The sequence below is a fragment of the Dinoponera quadriceps genome, unplaced genomic scaffold (genome assembly GCF_001313825.1).
Source record: "Dinoponera quadriceps isolate SergipeBrazil2010 unplaced genomic scaffold, ASM131382v1 scaffold1692, whole genome shotgun sequence".
Lineage (NCBI taxonomy): Eukaryota > Metazoa > Arthropoda > Insecta > Hymenoptera > Formicidae > Dinoponera > Dinoponera quadriceps.
Window position 1 is genome coordinate 604,966 of NW_014555923.1, and position 18,377 is coordinate 623,342.

General features: G+C 41.9%; 2 protein-coding genes across 2 annotated transcripts; both read right to left on the reverse strand.

Annotated features, from left to right (window-relative positions):
- Nucleotides 1-30: 30 nt before the first annotated feature.
- LOC106745868 (selenium-binding protein 1-A) lies at nt 31-4,355 on the reverse strand. Its single transcript, XM_014621845.1, has 8 exons — nt 4,241-4,355; nt 3,438-3,601; nt 2,778-2,960; nt 1,865-2,168; nt 1,384-1,644; nt 876-1,209; nt 608-730; nt 31-228 (listed from the first exon to the last, which is right to left on the reverse strand). Exons 1-8 carry the CDS (start codon nt 4,251-4,253, stop codon nt 177-179), a joined length of 1,434 nt encoding a protein of 477 aa, XP_014477331.1. The 5' UTR covers nt 4,254-4,355; the 3' UTR covers nt 31-176.
- A 2,775-nt stretch (nt 4,356-7,130) lies between these two features.
- On the reverse strand, nt 7,131-17,151 carry LOC106745892 (sodium-coupled monocarboxylate transporter 1-like). The gene is made up of 8 exons (XM_014621890.1): nt 16,928-17,151; nt 16,341-16,686; nt 15,429-15,583; nt 14,365-14,505; nt 14,184-14,292; nt 13,852-14,076; nt 12,577-13,106; nt 7,131-9,775 (listed from the first exon to the last, which is right to left on the reverse strand). The coding sequence occupies exons 1-8, from the start codon at nt 17,149-17,151 to the stop codon at nt 9,436-9,438; spliced, it is 2,070 nt and encodes a 689-aa protein (XP_014477376.1). The 3' UTR covers nt 7,131-9,435.
- Between the last annotated feature and the right edge of the window lie 1,226 nt (nt 17,152-18,377).

Genomic DNA, 18,377 nt, shown 5'->3' on the forward strand with positions numbered 1-18,377 from the left:
TTATACCTGACGAAAAGGAGACACAGTGGGTGATCACTCAAATAGAAGTGAAACTTTATTGCGGAGAAAGAGAAAAAAGCCCGTACAACATTATTGCTATATGAAATACAGTGTTACATCATAATTCTCGCAGATCTCAAAATATCTTTGATGGCGTCGCCGTCCCTCCGTCGAAGTCAGTGTTTTTTCGGCAGCCATATGTCGGAGGTACAATCTCCACCGGGATATCTGCGCGAAGAGAAATAATATTCGATTCGATTTAACAATCACTGCACAGCTGGCCCTTTTCACGAGAGAAAACGGACGAGTTAAAAGAGATTGACTGGAATTTATTCGGTGTGAAATAGAATATAGCCAGTTGGCGAGAAATCGGGATAGAATAGGGTAGGATAGAACGTCAGGCTTAGAAGATAGAGGAAATTGAAAAAATGACAAAAATAAGGGAGTAGTTGGTAACTTTGTGTAACTACACATATAAATTCCAACTAATCTCTTTTGACTAATTTCTCTTCTCTCTCTCCTTGTACAAGGAGGACCGAGACGGCACCGTTTTTTGTTTTTTTTTTTTCTTTTACCGACGTAACAAATTACGAAATATCTCTATCACCTCATTTCGTGTGCGAGTAGGATATCGTTCTTATCGGCGCCGAAATCAACGAGGAATTGATCGTCGAGCTTCATGCCGCCCTTCTTAACGTCGATATCGAGTTTCACCATCGTCGATCCGTATCTAAATGAACGGAATATTCGATTGTAGAAGCAGATTGTAAAGATTTTGTGTCACAGAGAGAAAAATCAATAAAGGGAAAATGGAAGATCAAAAAGCTGTGTGTGTGTGTGTGTGTGTGTGTCTGGACAGGTGTGCATGCGCTTACTTTAGAAGATCAGGATAGAATTGTTTGTCCCACGGCTTGAAGATCGAAGAGGTCACGTAGAGCCGACGTCCGTCCAGGCTCAGCTGCAACATTTGCGGCGCCCCGTACAACCTACGTCCTTTCACGTATACAGGATCGGGCTGGCCGCACATCTCCTCGTCCTTTGTCACGCGCACTTCCGAGCCCTTCAGTATCGATCCGCCGAGGAAGACCTGACCTGTCAGTCTCGGCTTCTTCGTGTTCGAGATATCGTACTGTCTGACGTCGCCGTGTAACCAGTTGGACATGTACAGATACTTATCGTCGAGGCTTATCAGGATATCCGTGATCATTCCTGGAAGAGGAGGACATTTGTCATATATTTTATGAACGAGCGAGGAGAAAATATTTCGAGAACACTTCTTTTTATCGAACATTTTAACAGGCTTGAGAAATTCTACCGTCTGGAATATCACTCTAGGATTTCGTGGAATTTTTCAAGATCTCTCGGCGAGGGGGGGGGGGATACCTGGCATCGAGGGTAAAAGCCATCCTTCGACCTCCTTCGGAGGCACTTGAATCACCTTCTCCGTGTTCCACGAGTTATCCTTCGTCTTGTAAAATCGGTAAAGGTTTGACGTTACCGCGCAGCCCACGAATCCTTCGGATGCGTAAGGATCGTGTAGAAATCGAATTTCGAGAGGCGCGATCCCGTCGTCTCCCAAATTGATGGTCTGCTTCAACTTCTGCTCGCTCCACGAGTACACGTTCAAGGATCTGCCATAGTTCACTATATACACGGTCATGCATATATTATTATCTTGAAACGATGTACCTTGAGAGATTAGTATATTAATTTTGTGTTAATTTTCTGACATGATATTTATGTTACTTTTGTGTTAAATTAACGCGAAAATTTGAGTCTGGGAAATTTAACGTGTGTGAAATTTGAAATTTGTTTCTTACGAAATTGTTTATCTTTCGGAATACGTTTAAGAACGTATACTCACTGGTATCTTTGACGTCATCTGGATTGAATCCCTTTTTAAAAAGCCGAGGTGCGCCCCATTCAGTAGCGATAAGTGCATCGTGATATGGTTGGTACCAATAATCGTATCCAAAATTTGACCGAGTAGAGCCCTTCGTCCACGTACCCTTCGCCTCCAAAGTATCAACGTCGATGCAGAAAAATTCACCCAGCCCGTCGCCTTTGAGATTTCCCATGGTGGAGATCATTATCACGCCGGTTGGCAAGCAATGCGAGGTGTGCGGCGTAGATATTCCACATTTCTGCATCTCCTGCGGCTCCAGGATCTTTTTACAAAGATTGCTTTCGTAAGATACCATCGACGAGTTTGAAAACACTGATGAAGGATTTTGTCGCTGCTGCTAGCAATTTGTGAGAAACTCCTATACACGCGCGTATCAGTAATATTACTATAATATTGCGCAGTAATACATAATATTACCGTGACGTTACGCGGGCGTCGTTGCATACGCATTACGACAGCGATAAAATTTAATCAACCAAAGTGGCCTAATCAAATCAACGAATTATTCGTAATTAGAACAGAAACCAGTTTTGCCGCCGGAATAGAAAATATTCTGCCGAGTGAATTTGTCCTTGGAACGTATTAATTTGCTGTTAGAATGAAATAGTGTTTTCCTGCATTTACTTTTAATCTGTTCTTATAATAAAAGAATGATTGCAGACTCAGCAAAATAATTAGCGAATGACAATTAGTATTCTTAATAAATCATCTTACTATTCCTATAACTGACAGATTTTACTACGACGGCAGAAAATTTGTTATGCCAGCAAATGATTTTTCTCTTCGCGGGTGAGCTCAATTAAACCTTTCTTTCCGCATGCATATCTTAAACGAAAGTTCTTCATCCGAAGCAGCCACGTCCATTACGCACTTTCTTAATCTTCGGTGTTTTCTCATCGCTGGTATCGACGAAATACACCCGGTCCGACATCAGACAGGGCAGCACTAGAGTGTCGCGTTTCCGTGTCGACGATTCGTGACAGCTGCTGCAGACATTCCAGCCGGAATGATGTAATTCATCACCAACCACCGGCATTCTCAGCTTGTGTATTATCTGGAAACAAACACGCGTCATCGGATATAAATCGGAGAGAAATCTCGCTCTTCCTTCAAAATCCTTTGAGTTGCAGGGTCTTATTCTACGGACGCATGAGGTCTAAATTAATATTAAATATGTAATTAATATTAATATGAAATATGTTTCATAGTAATAAAGTCTTTTCTACATAATGGCATTCCATTCATTTTCTTTGACCTACTTATTGCGAAGCGATAACCATTTACTTTACACAGAAATCCCAGTGGCTGCGGAAAAGGAATTGATGAAAATTCAATGATTGTTTTCCAAGTAAGCTACAACGGGCCAGCTCCACAAATTAAACGATAGATCGATCGATCGGAGTATTTTTCAAGATTTATATATTAACTTATTATTTTTCAAAGATATTTATTATTTCCATCATTTAATTTTATTATCTTTCAAGATGTGCTTCTTTTAAGATACGCCGTGGTTTGAAGGCGTTTCACACACCTGGCAATACGTGGAACTGTCGGGATCCACATCCACGGTGGTAAGGACGTCGGCCTTCTCAGGATCCGTATGTATGCTGACGACGTACATGAGCTTCTCGCGCGGCCCCTCGACCATCGCCGCACTCGGGCTTCTGTAGCCCGGTCCGCAGGAAGAAGAACACGCTGTCCGAAGGACATTTCAAAAGGGCATTAGAATGTTATGATCGACTGTTACTGTTCGGGGCCAGGTGTCGCGGTTTAAGTAGTCGGAAAATCAAGTAAAATACGAGTAACGAACGTATTGTGCTTCGTCATGTTCCTGCGGGACCTGGTCGGATAAACGAATGAATTAATCCGATAATATTTACACGAGGTCGTAACAACCGAGCAACAGTCAAGTGAATACTCGATATTTCCACGTCCTGCACTGAAAAATATCGAAATAAAAAGGAAAATATTTTATTAAAAAAATATTCACTTTTCGATGATTGTATCTCAGTAACTTTCACATGCGGGATGAACAGCGGAATCGATGTGTGTTGAGAGAATTATATAATTCCGTGAAAAAAATGAAGTTGACCTTCATTTGACCTCGACGCCTCCACCCAAAGACTAACAAACAAGATCGGTCCTTTTAAACTCTTAAACTCACATATTGCGTTGACAGGGAACGGTTACGTAACACACGCGTTATATTGCCGTGTAGGAAGATTTAACATTGATGTTACGTCAATTACTATTGGTGTTTATCGGCCGATACTAATCCAGCTCATATTGAATCGCGCTAATCAACTCTTGCGATAATTCGACCACTTCGCGTACCTTCCTTTTCCATCGTGTCGGAGCTGCGGATCGCTGCTGAAAACTCGATCAAGTAGACGGCAATGAGGCAAACGTGTTTCTCGTCTTAACGACACGCTTCGACTGTCGGCGGTATGGAGAAACCGAAGAAGGTATATGCGTCTCGCTGATTGATAGTCTATCTCATGATGACTCATGCGCATGTTGAGTTAAACGAGCCGGTTATCTTGCACTGCAAATAATATTATGCCGGCTGCTCCGATGTTGCAAGCAATGTTGCAATCCGACGATACGGAGCGAAATCAAATCTTTCAAAGTGCAAAGTGGTAACTTGAGTTCGGGGAACAGGAAAAGGTCACACGGAGCTAGATTTGGAGCGAATATATTCCTGTTAAGCTGGACCTCCCACCATCGCAAATCGAGTTCACACTAAAAAAAAAGTTTAGCGCTATTTATGTGCCAATTAGTTGCCCTAATTGCGATTTCGTTGCTGCAGTTTAGCAGGAAATAGCGTTTAAAATGGGTGGAGCCGGGTGGACGTTAAGCTGGACTCCTTCATAACGAAAACATTTAGGATGAATTTAGGTTGTATTAAAAAGACAATTATATAGGAATTTGTTGCTATTTTGTTGCTCAGGCTGAAAAAAGATCCGGTCATGAAAAACCCCATACCAGGTATTTCGCGGGAAACATTATATTTACCCGCTTTCTTTTGGCTATCTTAGAGCAACAAAATAGCAACAAATTCCCATATAATTGGATAACAGAATTAAGCATAATTCGATCTATTGATTAATATATTCAAAACTATGTCAATAATACAAATAAATTTTATAATTCTAGCAACTATAATAAGTGTTTCAATTTTTTTAAAAAACTATGAACTTATTCTGACAAGAACTATGTTTAGAGAGTAGTAATTTCCAAGTATCCTGATGTCCGAATATCAACACGAGTAAATGTATATTCGGCGAATACAGTGCTTGCTCGATGACATTCGTCGAGTTTTTGGTCAAAAATTCGCGTACAAGGGTACGTTGTGTGGATGCAAAATCCAAAAATCGTTCTTCCACAAATCTAGCCTTTTCTGACGAATATTCTCAAACGCCTCATAACGCCCAGATAATCTCTCTTAAGCTTGAATGACGGTTTTCCATCACCATTTTCTTCACTTTGTCGATGTTTTCGTCAGTCGAAGACGTTGAAGGTCGACCGGGACGAGACAAGTCTTCAACCACTTCTCGGCCTTCTTTAAATGTTTTGTACCACTCGTATGCTCGTGTTTTCGATAAAGCTGACTCACCGTAGGCTTTTTCCATTTTCAACGACTCAGCACAAGAAATTTCGTTGGCAACACAAAATATAAGGCAAGTTCCTTGTTTGATATTTTTATCCATTTTAAAAGTCGCAGAGTACACCTGAGGTCGACTAACAAAACAAACAGCTGTAAACAAACTGGTCGACAGATGGCGCCAAAACTCTACGTGACAATTAGGTACATTGGTACCAACTTACAGCGAAAAATTTGTTTTTATATCTTTTACGCGAGCTTTTGAAACGAACGATTCCCGGTATTTATTTGTAAGATCCTTATCGACTTCTTAAACTCTCTCTTTTCCTATCGTGACGTGTGTGGAAGCGTATGGAACATATTTCTAGGACGTCCTCATAAGTCTGCCAGGACTTAACTAACTCAACATTTAATTACCTAAACTATTAACCATTTTACCATGAAACTCAACAAAATAAATAAATATATTTAATTTTGCAGAGATAAATTGTTAATTTTATTAGTACGCTACACAAGCATTGTATTGATTGAGATACCTTTGACAGATATCATTGCGATAGATGCAAAAATAAATGTTCAAGATATCAAATGCAAAATTTTTATCATATTTTTCTTTAACAAATATGTTCAATTTTCAATTAAATGTGTGCTTCCTCTGGTTTTATACACTGTAAACATACTCGCTGACCGGCGTTAATTCGTGATCAGAGTAAAATTTTATTTTTCGTTTTTTCATTTAACTTTCTGGTATATATTTTTATGAAATTTTGTATACAAGTCTATATTATAATAAATACCTGTAAGTATCCATTGCATTTTTCTTTATGTATAACAGTATCAAATATGAAAATAAAAAATTAAAGTAAAAATACCCCAAATAGCAAGGTGACGTCAAATGACATTTTAATAACGTCTTAATGACGTCCTAAGGTCAATAAGACGGTATTAAAAATATTACTTGATGTTGCTGCTTGGTATGTTCTTGGGTTATTTTCATGTACTTTAAATCATTAACTTATTTAATAAAAATTTAACATATAGCCTATATTTGGAGCTAAATAATATTTTTTTATTTTCGGTCTCGGCATAAATAGAAAAAAAATCCAAATTCAAGAAGGTTACAAATTAGGACGGGAAAATGGTTGATCGGTGTAACTGATAGTCATGTTAATGACGCAGGATGAGAGGAGGTACGAGTACATGCATAATACAAGACACATAAATGATTTATTTTTCCTAAAGAGATTTATAAAAATAATCGCGCGCACAAGAATCCCTCCACGAGAGATGATCGCGCGTTTTACGCGTTCTGACGCGGCGTTGATTAAGTGAAAATATATTATCCGATGTGTGTGATTAATTCGCACGCACCGTGTCAAATTGCAACAGGACGCGTTCTGTTTCGTGATACGATCGAGCAGATCCAGTAAGCAAGAAATCATTAACATAACGTTATTACAATTCTATAACATTTTCAAATATGTAGTTCTTAATGTTGTTAAACACCACATCATTGTTAACAATATTTTACCCAAACATTAAAAATAATATTTACACAATATGATTTTAATTTAATTTAGGAATATTATCAAGTAACAGTTTAAGAACATGTATAAAATGTTGTGTCAAAATGTTTATAAAATCCATTTGTAAAATCAATGTTTTAAAAGATTGATTCAATGTTTCTTGCTTAGTGGGTATATATTGTGTATACCACACGCATGTGTGTCGGGCCAGTTTCACAGCCTCTGGTTAACCAATTAAGTATCAACCGTCATTGGTTATTTCTGATTCAATTCTGCTCAACGACAAATGCAATTGGTCAATGGAAAACAGTGGGTTAAGTTAGCCGGAGGTTGTGAAATTGGCTCTAAGAATGACTCGCCAAACACCGATTAAGTTAACGGACGATTTGAAATTGCTGTCAATGACACGGAGAAAAATATTTCAGAGAGATACAATGAGAGAAAAGCGGTCGACAAAATCGCCCTCGCTCAAGAAAATATTGTATCCACTGAACAAATTGCGCGCAACAATACGTTACACTGATATAGTTGCTAACCGAATCGCGCAATTTATGAATCAATTAAAAACTCATTACAGCAACCATATAATGTGTTCAGTAGACTAAACGCTTGAAAGAATATCGTTTGTCTAAGCGAGATTTAATTGATTTTCTCATTTTTTTCTCAGTGCAGCAAATTGTACGTTGTAGCGAAGAAATAAATATATATTATTTTCTTAAATAACCTCCAATATTTTACAAGTTGATTTTTGAAGTCATTTGATACAGAAATATGTTCATGCAAACTTTTCCTCATAAAAGGATTTTAAAATATTAGATTATTAAAGAAACTATCCTATATATTTATTTGCTACGCAAAAAGTGACTACAGCATAAAAAATTGGTTGCCTCTTCAAAATATTTTTATCCGTGTAAATATTACCTGTTCTATCTCGCAGACCGTAATTACGAATTTGTTGATTATTGTTGAACGACAAATTGTTGCACAGAACTGGGAATTGGTAATTCTTATTATTACTCATCGATTTGTATTTAATCGGAGCTTGATGAAAATCATCCCCTAACTATCAATCCATCGAATCTTCCAGAAAACGCTAGGACGCCCCAGGTCTGTGTATGTATGTGTGTGTGTGTGTGTGTGTGTTTGTGACGCGAATATCATGGGAATAGCCTCCGCGACGCGTCTGAAATAGAATCTCTCCGAATAAAAATATCACGCACGTGTGTCTTATAGGCGACACATTTTTTCCATTCAAGGGGAGAAGAAAACCTTCGTGTTTGATATATGAACCTCGGGGAAAATCTCGGCGAAGAAAGAAATCGCTGGGGTTTCCGACCTGGAACGACCTGTGTACACGATTCTACAAAAAGGCAAAGTACATACATTCACTTAACAGATATTTCTAATGCAGTGTGCTAATCGTTAGGATATCGCGAGTGATAACGGAAATGTAACACACGATACTCGATCGCACAATTGAATTCTCGGAATACCATGTATCATTTTCGGCGATTTTACGGACAATCGATTTTCCGTCCTCCTAAATATGCTGCTCGTTTACCGACGATCATTATTTTGCGCGACGACTCGCGTGCGCCCGTTCGATCGCGGTCGCGTCCTGAATTACTGCTTTCAAGCGTCTCTGTGATTGCGATATCGTTAATTGGACCCCACCTTGAACATTTAGTTTCCCACCGACTTATTTTCTATTCTCCTAGTCGCTGAAAATAGATCAAATCTACTATCTAAGATATGTGCTCCACGCTACGTGCATTCTCGCAGCAAAAGATCGATTTGTTCATGGATGATTGTCTTACTAAGTACAGAATTCATTTGTCTGCCGTTTCTTTATCTGTTAGATCGATGCGCACGTATATCGCATATATATATATATATATATTTATTTATTTATTTATCCAAATCGATTGTTTGTTCACTCGCGAAAAATTGGTTCTCTTCTTTCTCTAAGTGCTCGTGCAGGCACTTTGTGACCCTTTTTGATCATGAATTACAATTTATTACAATTTATTATCACCTACTAGTCGAGACAATTTTAATCATTATACAGGGCGGTTCAAGTTATCTACTCAAATACGTTTTTCTCCTACGCCTCGTACGAGAAAAAAATGTTTCAGACAAAAATCGTAGGATTTCGGGGAGGACGAAACATTGTAACCTCCCGCTCAACGATATAACTGTTACATATGCTGCACTGACATGATTTCGCGGGGGATTATAACATCGACGTAACATCGGAATCAGTTGACGCTTCAAAGAATCACAATGCTCGGTAAAAGGGGAGGGATCGGATTCGAGTCGATCGAATGGTGCGTCCGTCGCTATCGAGAGCTGCGCCATCGATTTACCAACACTTTCGGCGCGAGCCGTTGCTGCGCCCGTCATCGCGTCCCAGCGAAGCGCCGTCTTCTCCGCGGCCTTCTCGCGGCCGTCTTTCTGCCGAGCGCCGCGCACACGAAGAGATTCTCCCGGTGGAGCGCGACCAGCTGCCGCAGGCGTTTCCTCGCGACGCCGGTCTGCGCGGAGATGTTGTCGAAGCCGGTGTCCAGCCTGTCCAGGTTGCCGCTGATGTTCGCGATCATGTCGAGAAGCAGGCTGTCCCTCCTTCGAGTCTCCAGCGCGAGCCGCTTACCGAGCAGGAAGATCGCCAGGCCGATCACCGTCAGCACCGTTAGCGCTAGCAAGCTCCTCTGCATCGGCGACGTCATTTCCAGGAAGTACCTTTCTCATCGCATCCGCGCGCTCCGAGTCCGCTTCTCGAGGAAATGAGAAGAAGGAGGAGAGGAAAGAGAGAGGAAGGAAGGGTCTCAGCCGATCGGAACGGACAACATGACTGTCACCGAATATTACACCGCCTCCGCTTCGCGAGGAGGAAGGAAGGAAGTCAGCCGGTGATAAGAACAGTCTCCGACGATGAGAAGCCTCGCGGAGTCGTTCATCCCCATCAAGGATCGATCCTTGTTCGACGAGCCGAGTGACGGGAGCAATGACACTATCCTTCTTTATCGTCGGAACCGGTCGTGCGCCTTCCGTGTCCTCCGGGAGTCTCTCTCTCTCTCTCTCTCTCTCTTTGCGCGCTTTCTCACGACTCAGCCAACCGACGGTGCGTCAACGGGAACCCGATCCAAGGTACACGAACGACGACGCGCGTCACGCGAATTTGATGACACGAGTGGTGAACGCATCCTCTCCTCAGCATCGCCGGCCGAGGCTCTCTCTCTCTCTCTCTCTCTCTCTCGGAATACCCTCCGGGTTCCTGTTCTTTTTCCGGCACGTTTTTTATCTATTATTAAAAGCGAGGCGCGGTACGCACGTCCCGGCATGCTACCCGTGCCGCCGCCCGTTGGCCGATGAAGCAATAACGAAGACCACCTGGGATTCCTCCGGGCGAACTTTCCCTCCACCGGGCTGCATCTATCCGGCCGAGTTCTCGCGCGTGATTTACCCCGCACTCACCGGAAACGCCGGCCATGATCTTCTCTTCGGGTGCTGACGGGAGGCTCGTCTCCGCGAGGTGAAAGTCGAGACACTGCCGTCGGCGGAAATGGCGTCGACTTCGTCCGGGCTCCACCGGGGAAATCTGCCTCCTGGTGATCTCAACGTCTGCCGATCGATGATCGACGCATCTCTCGTCGTTGATCGAGCGACCGGCCTGATTGGCTCTCCCTTCGGATCTCCCGGTATCTCAGGTACCGCACAGAGGATCGCACGAAAGTTCAGATCGCAGAGGAACCGAGCGACACCGGCGCGGTTGGGAAAATTTCGGGATTCATAAATGGCGATTCAACGCTTCGCGTATTCCCTGGGCATCCCGAGAGCGCGTCGCGCGCAGCCCGGTCGACGTGAACGATTTCGCACGTAGTGAGCGCGTCGATCGTCCTCGGCGGATGATCACTCCGGAGCGTAGCTTCGCCGAGACGGGGAGACGCCGCTTGTACTTGTTGAACGCGAGGCCTCCGGAGGGCCGACACTCGCGAGGACACTCGTCCCACGTGTAGGCGCGGTCGTCTCATCCCCGAGGACGCGCGGCCATCCCCGAGCAACCCCGAGCAACATCTTCAGGGACGTAAACCCTCGTCCCTATACCCACCGGCCTAAACGCTCCGCTTTTGCGATATTTATTTCCACGTGTATTCATCGATAATTTCATTTTTACCCTTGTTATTTAATCAAATCCCTTCCCCTTCCCTCTCCTTTTTTTGGACGCACGCTCTCCTGGTATCGCGAGTTCTCCGATGGTCCCTTCGAGTTTCGGTGGAAAAACAACGATCGGGTGAGGTCGACCGATGACGATGGTGATTCCGTTCGCCGGGGGATGCTTTCTCCGCGGGTTTCCCGATCGCGGCAGCCGGATGAAACACTCCTGCGACGGACGCTGGGAACGATACTGAGAGAGATCGAAAACAACCGGCGTGTGTCGGCCGTGGTATCGGCGCATGCGTCTGTTAATCAATAAGAGATACCCTTTTGTTTGGGCGGTACATCAGATGACTTTGAAAGCAACGTGGCTTTTCCAACTTTTCCTCCTCTCCCTCTCTCTCTCTCTCTCTCTCTCTCTCTTTCGTTCTCTTCGAGTAGTGCGGCTGTGCCTGGCGATTTCTGAGGTCAATTCCGTTTACTCGCTCGTCACTGACTAAAGCGATTGCTCCGGCACGTTGAACGACGGTGTTTCGTTCAACGAGACCTCCGTGTACTTCCTTCGTGGGGGGAGAAACCTGAGGAGAACGTGAGCAAAGAGAACGTCAAGGAGGAAACGTCGATCGGTGATAAGGCTCGGTTTATGCGCGCGTAATGAACGCGAACAATCACCGTTATCTCGCTCGCGTGCTATTCCGCGTCGCCGGATCGGCGATAACGCGACGGCGACATTAAATGAATCGCGCGTAACGAGCGAGATAGGTGACGTTTTGGTTTTTTTCTCTTATTACCGGGGTAATCTTAATCCGTTTTATTAGGCGCGCTCACTGGAAGTCACGTCTCGTCGCTGCGACGTTATTATATAGACGCGTTTTATCACAGCAGTAAAAAGAAACTCGAAACCTGTGAGATTTATCCCGGAAGAATTCCAACGAGAGACCGATCAGACATCCCGTACCGGTTTCGCTGAAATTCTAACAAGTTGCAATACCGCGCCCTGATCAATAAAGCATCGCTTTCAAGCAAACGTCAAGTTTCCCATAAATACGAAGTAAATACGAAGAGGAGCAACTAGCGAGCAAAGTGCCGATGGGCTGCTCCCTTTTCCAACTTGTTTTTCGTTTTTCCAAATATCATCGTCGACGAACGACCGAGCATAAATCAATATCAGACGCCCGATAACTGATCATAATTTTCTTAATTTTAATATTCCGTGAACTCGCAATCGTAGCTACAATTTCGACTAGTAATTGTAATGGAAATAGTTTGGAAAATCTAAGAGGAACTTTCTAATATTATGCGAGCGCTTTCCTGCTGCTTTCCCGGGGCGACTCGAATATTTCGCCGAGTAAATTGATTCACCGGCAATTTTTATTCGGGGATACAGCCTGCTGGTTCCATCTTTCACGTACCTTCTCATCAACGGCGCGATGTGATCGGGATCCACGCTCTCCAAGTCGACGCCGAAGAAGTAGCTCGCGATGGTGCCGGTCATGATGGCAATCAAGGCTCCTACGGTGCCAAAGGCTATGAAAGAGATACGATACAGTATCATTGGCTCGTCATTGCTGTCCGATGCGGCAGGAGTTATCGTGGTTGCCATCAAAAGAGTTTCGTTTAATGGGTACGGGCAACCCTCCACCGATGTAGGCAGTGTATGGTGTTTGATTTCGCCCTGTGCTATTTTCCATTGGGCACCTCCCACCAACCATACCATGATGACCATACCGAAACTACCGCCCACCATCGCACCCTTTGCGTTCGCCCAGGGCACCATAGTCCCCAGAAAGAAGAGACCCAACATGGGCCCGTCGCACACTGCGCGCATGCTCAAACCCATCTCAAAGACTGTGCCCAACTTCTCGATCATGAAGACTAGGCCCACGGCGATCATGCCGCATATAACGCTGATTACCTGAAAGACCGAGAATCAACTCTTCCCATCCGATTCAGTGCTTGCATAATCGATTTTTCAAATTCTAACCCGTCGAAAGCCGCTCCCAAACGGTGGACTTCCTGCTGGCCGGAACAATTTCAGCGCGGAACATAGATTAGCTGGATTAAATGCGTTTTGATTAAAGGAAATAGAATTTCTCCTCCTCTTACGAACCGGATTTAATCCGAAATTCAGAAATTCTGAACCAGAAATTCAAAAATTCCTTCGACTAAAACGCGTTCATTTCAAAGGATCGATCAGATTCCCCACACCGGTTTCACTGAAATTCTAACAAGCCGCAAAACTGCGCCCTAATCAATAAAGCATCGCTTTCAAGCGAGCGAAAAATGTCAAGTTTCTCGCGTGCCGTAAATACGAAGAGGAGCAACTAGCGAGCAAAGTGGCGATGGGCTGTTCCCTTTTCCAATTTGTTTTTCATTTTTCATAATATTAATGTCGACGAGCGATCAAGCATAAATTAATATCAGACGCCTGATAACTAATCACAATTTACTTAATTTAATATGATTTCTTTGAAATGAGCGTGTTTTAGTTGAAGGAAATTCAGAATTTCTGAATTTTGGGATGAAATTCGGTTCTTAAGAAGAACAGAGATTCCGTTTCCTCTAATCAAAACGTATTTGCCACGTTAATCCAGCTAATCTTGCGGGACAGACTTTTCTAGGAAAATTTTATCCGGAGAAATTTCAAGAGGAAATCTTACCTTCATACAGTTAGTGGCTACGTTTTCCTTTTTCTTCATATCATCCGGAAGCCATGGACATACTAAATCTTCGTATACCGTGCCGGATATAGTGTTCAAATTGGTGCTCATAACTGCGAGCGCGGAGCTTACAAGGCTCGCTATGAATAATCCTGGAAGTCCCACCAGGTGCCCAACGACGTCCATCATGTAATATGGTGTGATCTGATCGGGCCGTTTTACCGTCTGAATAAAGATAAAATCATGATTTGGAGAAATAATAAAATATTGATGTTTACTTTGGTAAATCAAGATATATATATATCACTTCGAGTTGAAGCGTTTTTCCGTACCTTTGTCAGGATGGGATCACAATTGTAATACTTGGCGAATGTAGCTAATCCGGTAAACACGCTCATTATTTGCAAGAGGACTATTGTCATCGAACCAATTATCAAACCACTATATGCGATGAAAAGGAAAAATCACTATCAAGCGTGTGGAAAATTGCTTCGGAAATTTCGAAAAGCTTACCGCTTCGCGTCCTTTTCTGTGGGTACCGCCAGATATCGTTGCACCATTCCTGGATGAATGGAGAGATGACCCAGCCATGTTCCTAATAAACCGAAAGCCGTAATCCAAAACGAGTTTCTCACGAACGGACTTGGATTCATACTAATAGGAAAGAAATATCATTTGCTCAATGAGCGCGAAAAGACGGTATCGGAAATAACTAATTTCCGAAAAGAGTTTCTCAGACAAAAGTTGTGAGATTATAATAGACGCATTTAACGTACGTCTGATATTGAATGCGTTCGCGAGATTCAACAATTGCGCAATTGTAATTTTCTCCTGAATGTTACTAAGCGATGCGCTCACTCAACGTGTTAAGTCACCATTTTTCTCATTGGAAAAATTCGCTGCTCATCAGTTTCTGATCCAACATGGCGCAGCCCGTGATTGATATGAAGAGAATGTAAATATTAATGCGGAAATGTATAGTAATAATAGATCAGTAATAATAGAGTTCAGCTCTATCACCGAGCGCTTATTCAACGGATGTGCAACTGTTGAGTTTCGTGAACGCACTCATTGAACGAAAGGTATTAACTTTTCGACAACTTTAACGCTATTATAGAATGACGGGAAGAATCGATTGCTATAAAAAATATATAAGTAACCTTAAAAAAATCATTTGGCAAATATACTGTTTCACCAATGTGCGATAATTAGTATCGTTAATTTATTTCTTTCGTTTTCTAGATAAGTAAAAAATATTGAGGTTGTCGTAAAGTGATTACTTCAAGTGATATTTCGTATCTTATATTGAAGAGTATAAGGAATGTATCTCGGAAAGTCCTTCACTCTTCGAGATCTTACGTTTTTATCGAATGACCCGAGGAATCGTAAGTCATACTGTGATACTGTTTAAAAAAATACACGTTGGCCTTAATCAGACTTTGGCGATATCACCCAAATATATATCGCTTTAAATGCGCATTAAATGCGCTTTTATAAAATTTAAAACTTTTGTTTTAAACATTTTTTTGAAAAATTAGTTATTTTAGAGATAGTTGAAATGTTTGCTTTTGTCTTACTCGAAAAAAACAAGACGACCGTTTTCTCCAGCAATTCTCCACATTTCTCCCAAACCGCCGACGGATTCTACTCCCAGCGTTAGGACCGTTATGAGTCCAACTGTAGTTACAACAATTTGCATAGTGTCTGTCCATACCACCGCTTTTAAACCACCCTTGTGCATAAGAGAAAAAAACAGTAGATTATAAAATTCAGCGATACCTCAATAGAATTATAAGTAAAATCCTGATCAAGTAAATTACATCATAAAGAATTTTATTTTTCTTCTATAAAATTTAATTTTCACGGCTGAGATTTACATGTATAAATGTTACTTTATTATTTTAATATTTCATACTGAAAATGAATTGAAATATATGCACACACATCGTGTCTCATTCTAACTTTCGCATCGAAATATCTCGAAAAGATACGGAAAAATGTTTCAGACAAAAGTTGTGTGATCTAAAAGAGGACAAGTAAAATCAATATTTGAGAAAAAGTTCTGTCAAAATAGAACTCAAATTGATCGAAGGAAATAATTTTGTTGTTCGTTTGGTCGTTCAAAGTTTACGAAAATTCGCGCTTTCTTCATTTAATATATTTGAGAAACTATTGATGTCTCGACGTTTGTGCTGAAAAAAATTGCTCGGGAAACCTTCGAGTAAGAAAATTGAAGAAAAATTAAAGTTTCCTACGCCTATGTATATAATTATATAATTATTTTATGCATACATATAATTTAATATTTCATACTGAAAAAAATATATACATATTTTTAGCTTTACATTATTCGTTTTTTTTGTTTGTGCGTATGTGCTTGTGCTGTGAGATAAGAGATTACAAATTCAAAGTAAACCGTCGATGTAACAGTTAGCAATTAATCGCGGGTATTAAATAATGTCGAAATAATTGTTCCATGTGCTACTTACGATAGTGGTGTAAATGATGCACGAAATGCAGAGCACTGGCGTGATTACGTGGAGATTTAAATTGGTGACTTGCGCGAAAACTAGGGCAGGTGCGTAAATGACGACGGGTACATATATGAAAAGCGAGACGGTGAATAGCAGAGAACAGAAGGTCCTGACCGACTTATTGAACCTAAGCTCCAGGTACTCGAATACGCTGGTTAGTTGCAGCTTGTAAAATACCGGCAAGAGGGTATAAATGGTGATTATGCCTCCGAAGATTGCTGTCAATATGCACATCGCGAATTGTGAACCGTAAAAGAAGACCTCCGTTGGTATACCCAACAAGGCGGTTCCTGCAATATTACTGAAACAGAAGACGTTCGCTTCGAATCCAAAGGAAATCTCGCTCGAACGATCATTGATACAAACGAACGAATTAATCATATTTAACCGCTGCAAGCGCTGAAATATTTGCGATCACTGCGAGCTCTATCATTACTCGCAACGATGTTTGAAATATTCCAAGTAAGTAAGTAATTCATCGTTGGTTTAGCAATAATCAGTTTCTATAAGGGGAGCTTATTTTTCCGTAAGGATTCACCAACCTGATAGCAACGCTCATCGCAATGGGGAAGATTTTCATTCGTTTACCACCCAGGAAGTACTCAATCGGAGTGTCTTGCTTGGTGTAGATGCCGAAGTACAGGCCGATCAGGACGCTGACGAGTAACAGCAAACCGAAGCACGTGTAATCGACCCATCCGAATACGAAGCGGTCGAAAGAACCCGTTTCATTGAACGGAACGCTGGTCGTGAGAACATCTTCCATCTCGCTTCCTTTTCTCGTCTCGTTCTCGGCGAATCTGCGATTATTAATCCTCGTGCCACGAATGGTTGGTGCGATCTGCTGCGCGTAAATCAACTGGCTCGCCGTTCAGCCGTATTAGGTAGTTACAGTTGCTTAGTGAAGCTCGGCTTGGTGAAGCTCGTACGATAACTCGGCACGAGAATGGTGAAGCGAAAACCGCTGCTTAAATCCATATTGAGAAATGAATTTACAACTGGTGTGATAACGCGCGTAATCATGGAGGAGCCGTTGACGAAATATGTGTCTTGATTAATAGCGGATCGGATTAAGTCGAAAATTGTCAAGGGAAGAACGTATGTGAGGCAAACTATGGACTCACGGATTTCTGAGATAACACCAGCAGGCATTGAAACCGACATGAAAAATCGCGTTTTTTGAACCGGCATTTCCTTTTTTATTTTATACAACAAACCGGGGAAAAAAGGAAAAAACGGCTTTATATAAGTATCGATATTATAAGAATCTCGATATAATACACTGGCATTGAGTGTGTGTGCGGATAATCGTTTTATCATATTGAAATTTCGCATAATATCGTGTTAAAATCTTATAATTAATTATGTGACAATAATTTCTTACTTTTACGTTATGCTCGCAACTGTGTATCGTATAAATCGATATATTCATCATTATAGAGAGGACATGTTGAGTTCTTCCCATATTTCCGATTTTATATATTTTTATACGAAAAGTTCCGATCTATATAGGTAAGATAAATATTAGGAATACAACACTACAATATATTTAGAGTAAAAAAAATACGTTAATTTCCGTTATTACATTACGTTCAGATGAGAAATACTCTGAATTTATACACGTTACTTCCTTTTCTCGAAACTGATCCACATTTTTTCCACCGGAGTACAGAATCTGCCGTCGTGCGTTGCGACGGGATGCGACGTTTTCACATAGATGTTCCTAAGGGCTTTCTCTCTCTCTCTCTCTCTCTCTCGGCAAATTCGGCAAGGGTCTCAGTGGGGCTGTGGAACCACTGAGAGTCGAGACGCTAAATAAATCCTCGCCACGGGATTCGGCCTGATTCCGAAAGTGTGGAGAGAAATGGGAATCGGTAAGTATCTCTCTTGGCTTCGCCGCTGCTGGATAAGACGAGGGGAACAACCGAAAGGGAAGACAGCAGGTTCGGAGTGGGGTTGAGGCTATATAGTCTTGGGGTAGGTCGCCGATGA

Bases quoted from the DNA above. Each gene is read 5' to 3' on its own strand.
- LOC106745868 (XM_014621845.1), bottom strand. The intron at 1,645-1,864 runs GTGAGTATACGT...CCGTGTATATAG, and splicing joins AGATGACGTCAAAGATACCA to TGAACTATGGCAGATCCTTG. The intron at 1,210-1,383 runs GTATCCCCCCCC...CTCCTCTTCCAG, and splicing joins GCTTTTACCCTCGATGCCAG to GAATGATCACGGATATCCTG.
- LOC106745892 (XM_014621890.1), bottom strand. From the start codon at position 17,151: ATGGAAGATGTTCTCACGACCAGCGTTCCGTTCAATGAAACGGGTTCT. The intron at 16,687-16,927 runs GTTGGTGAATCC...CTTCTGTTTCAG, and splicing joins GCGATGAGCGTTGCTATCAG to TAATATTGCAGGAACCGCCT. The intron at 14,077-14,183 runs GTACGGAAAAAC...ATCTTTATTCAG, and splicing joins GTGATCCCATCCTGACAAAG to ACGGTAAAACGGCCCGATCA.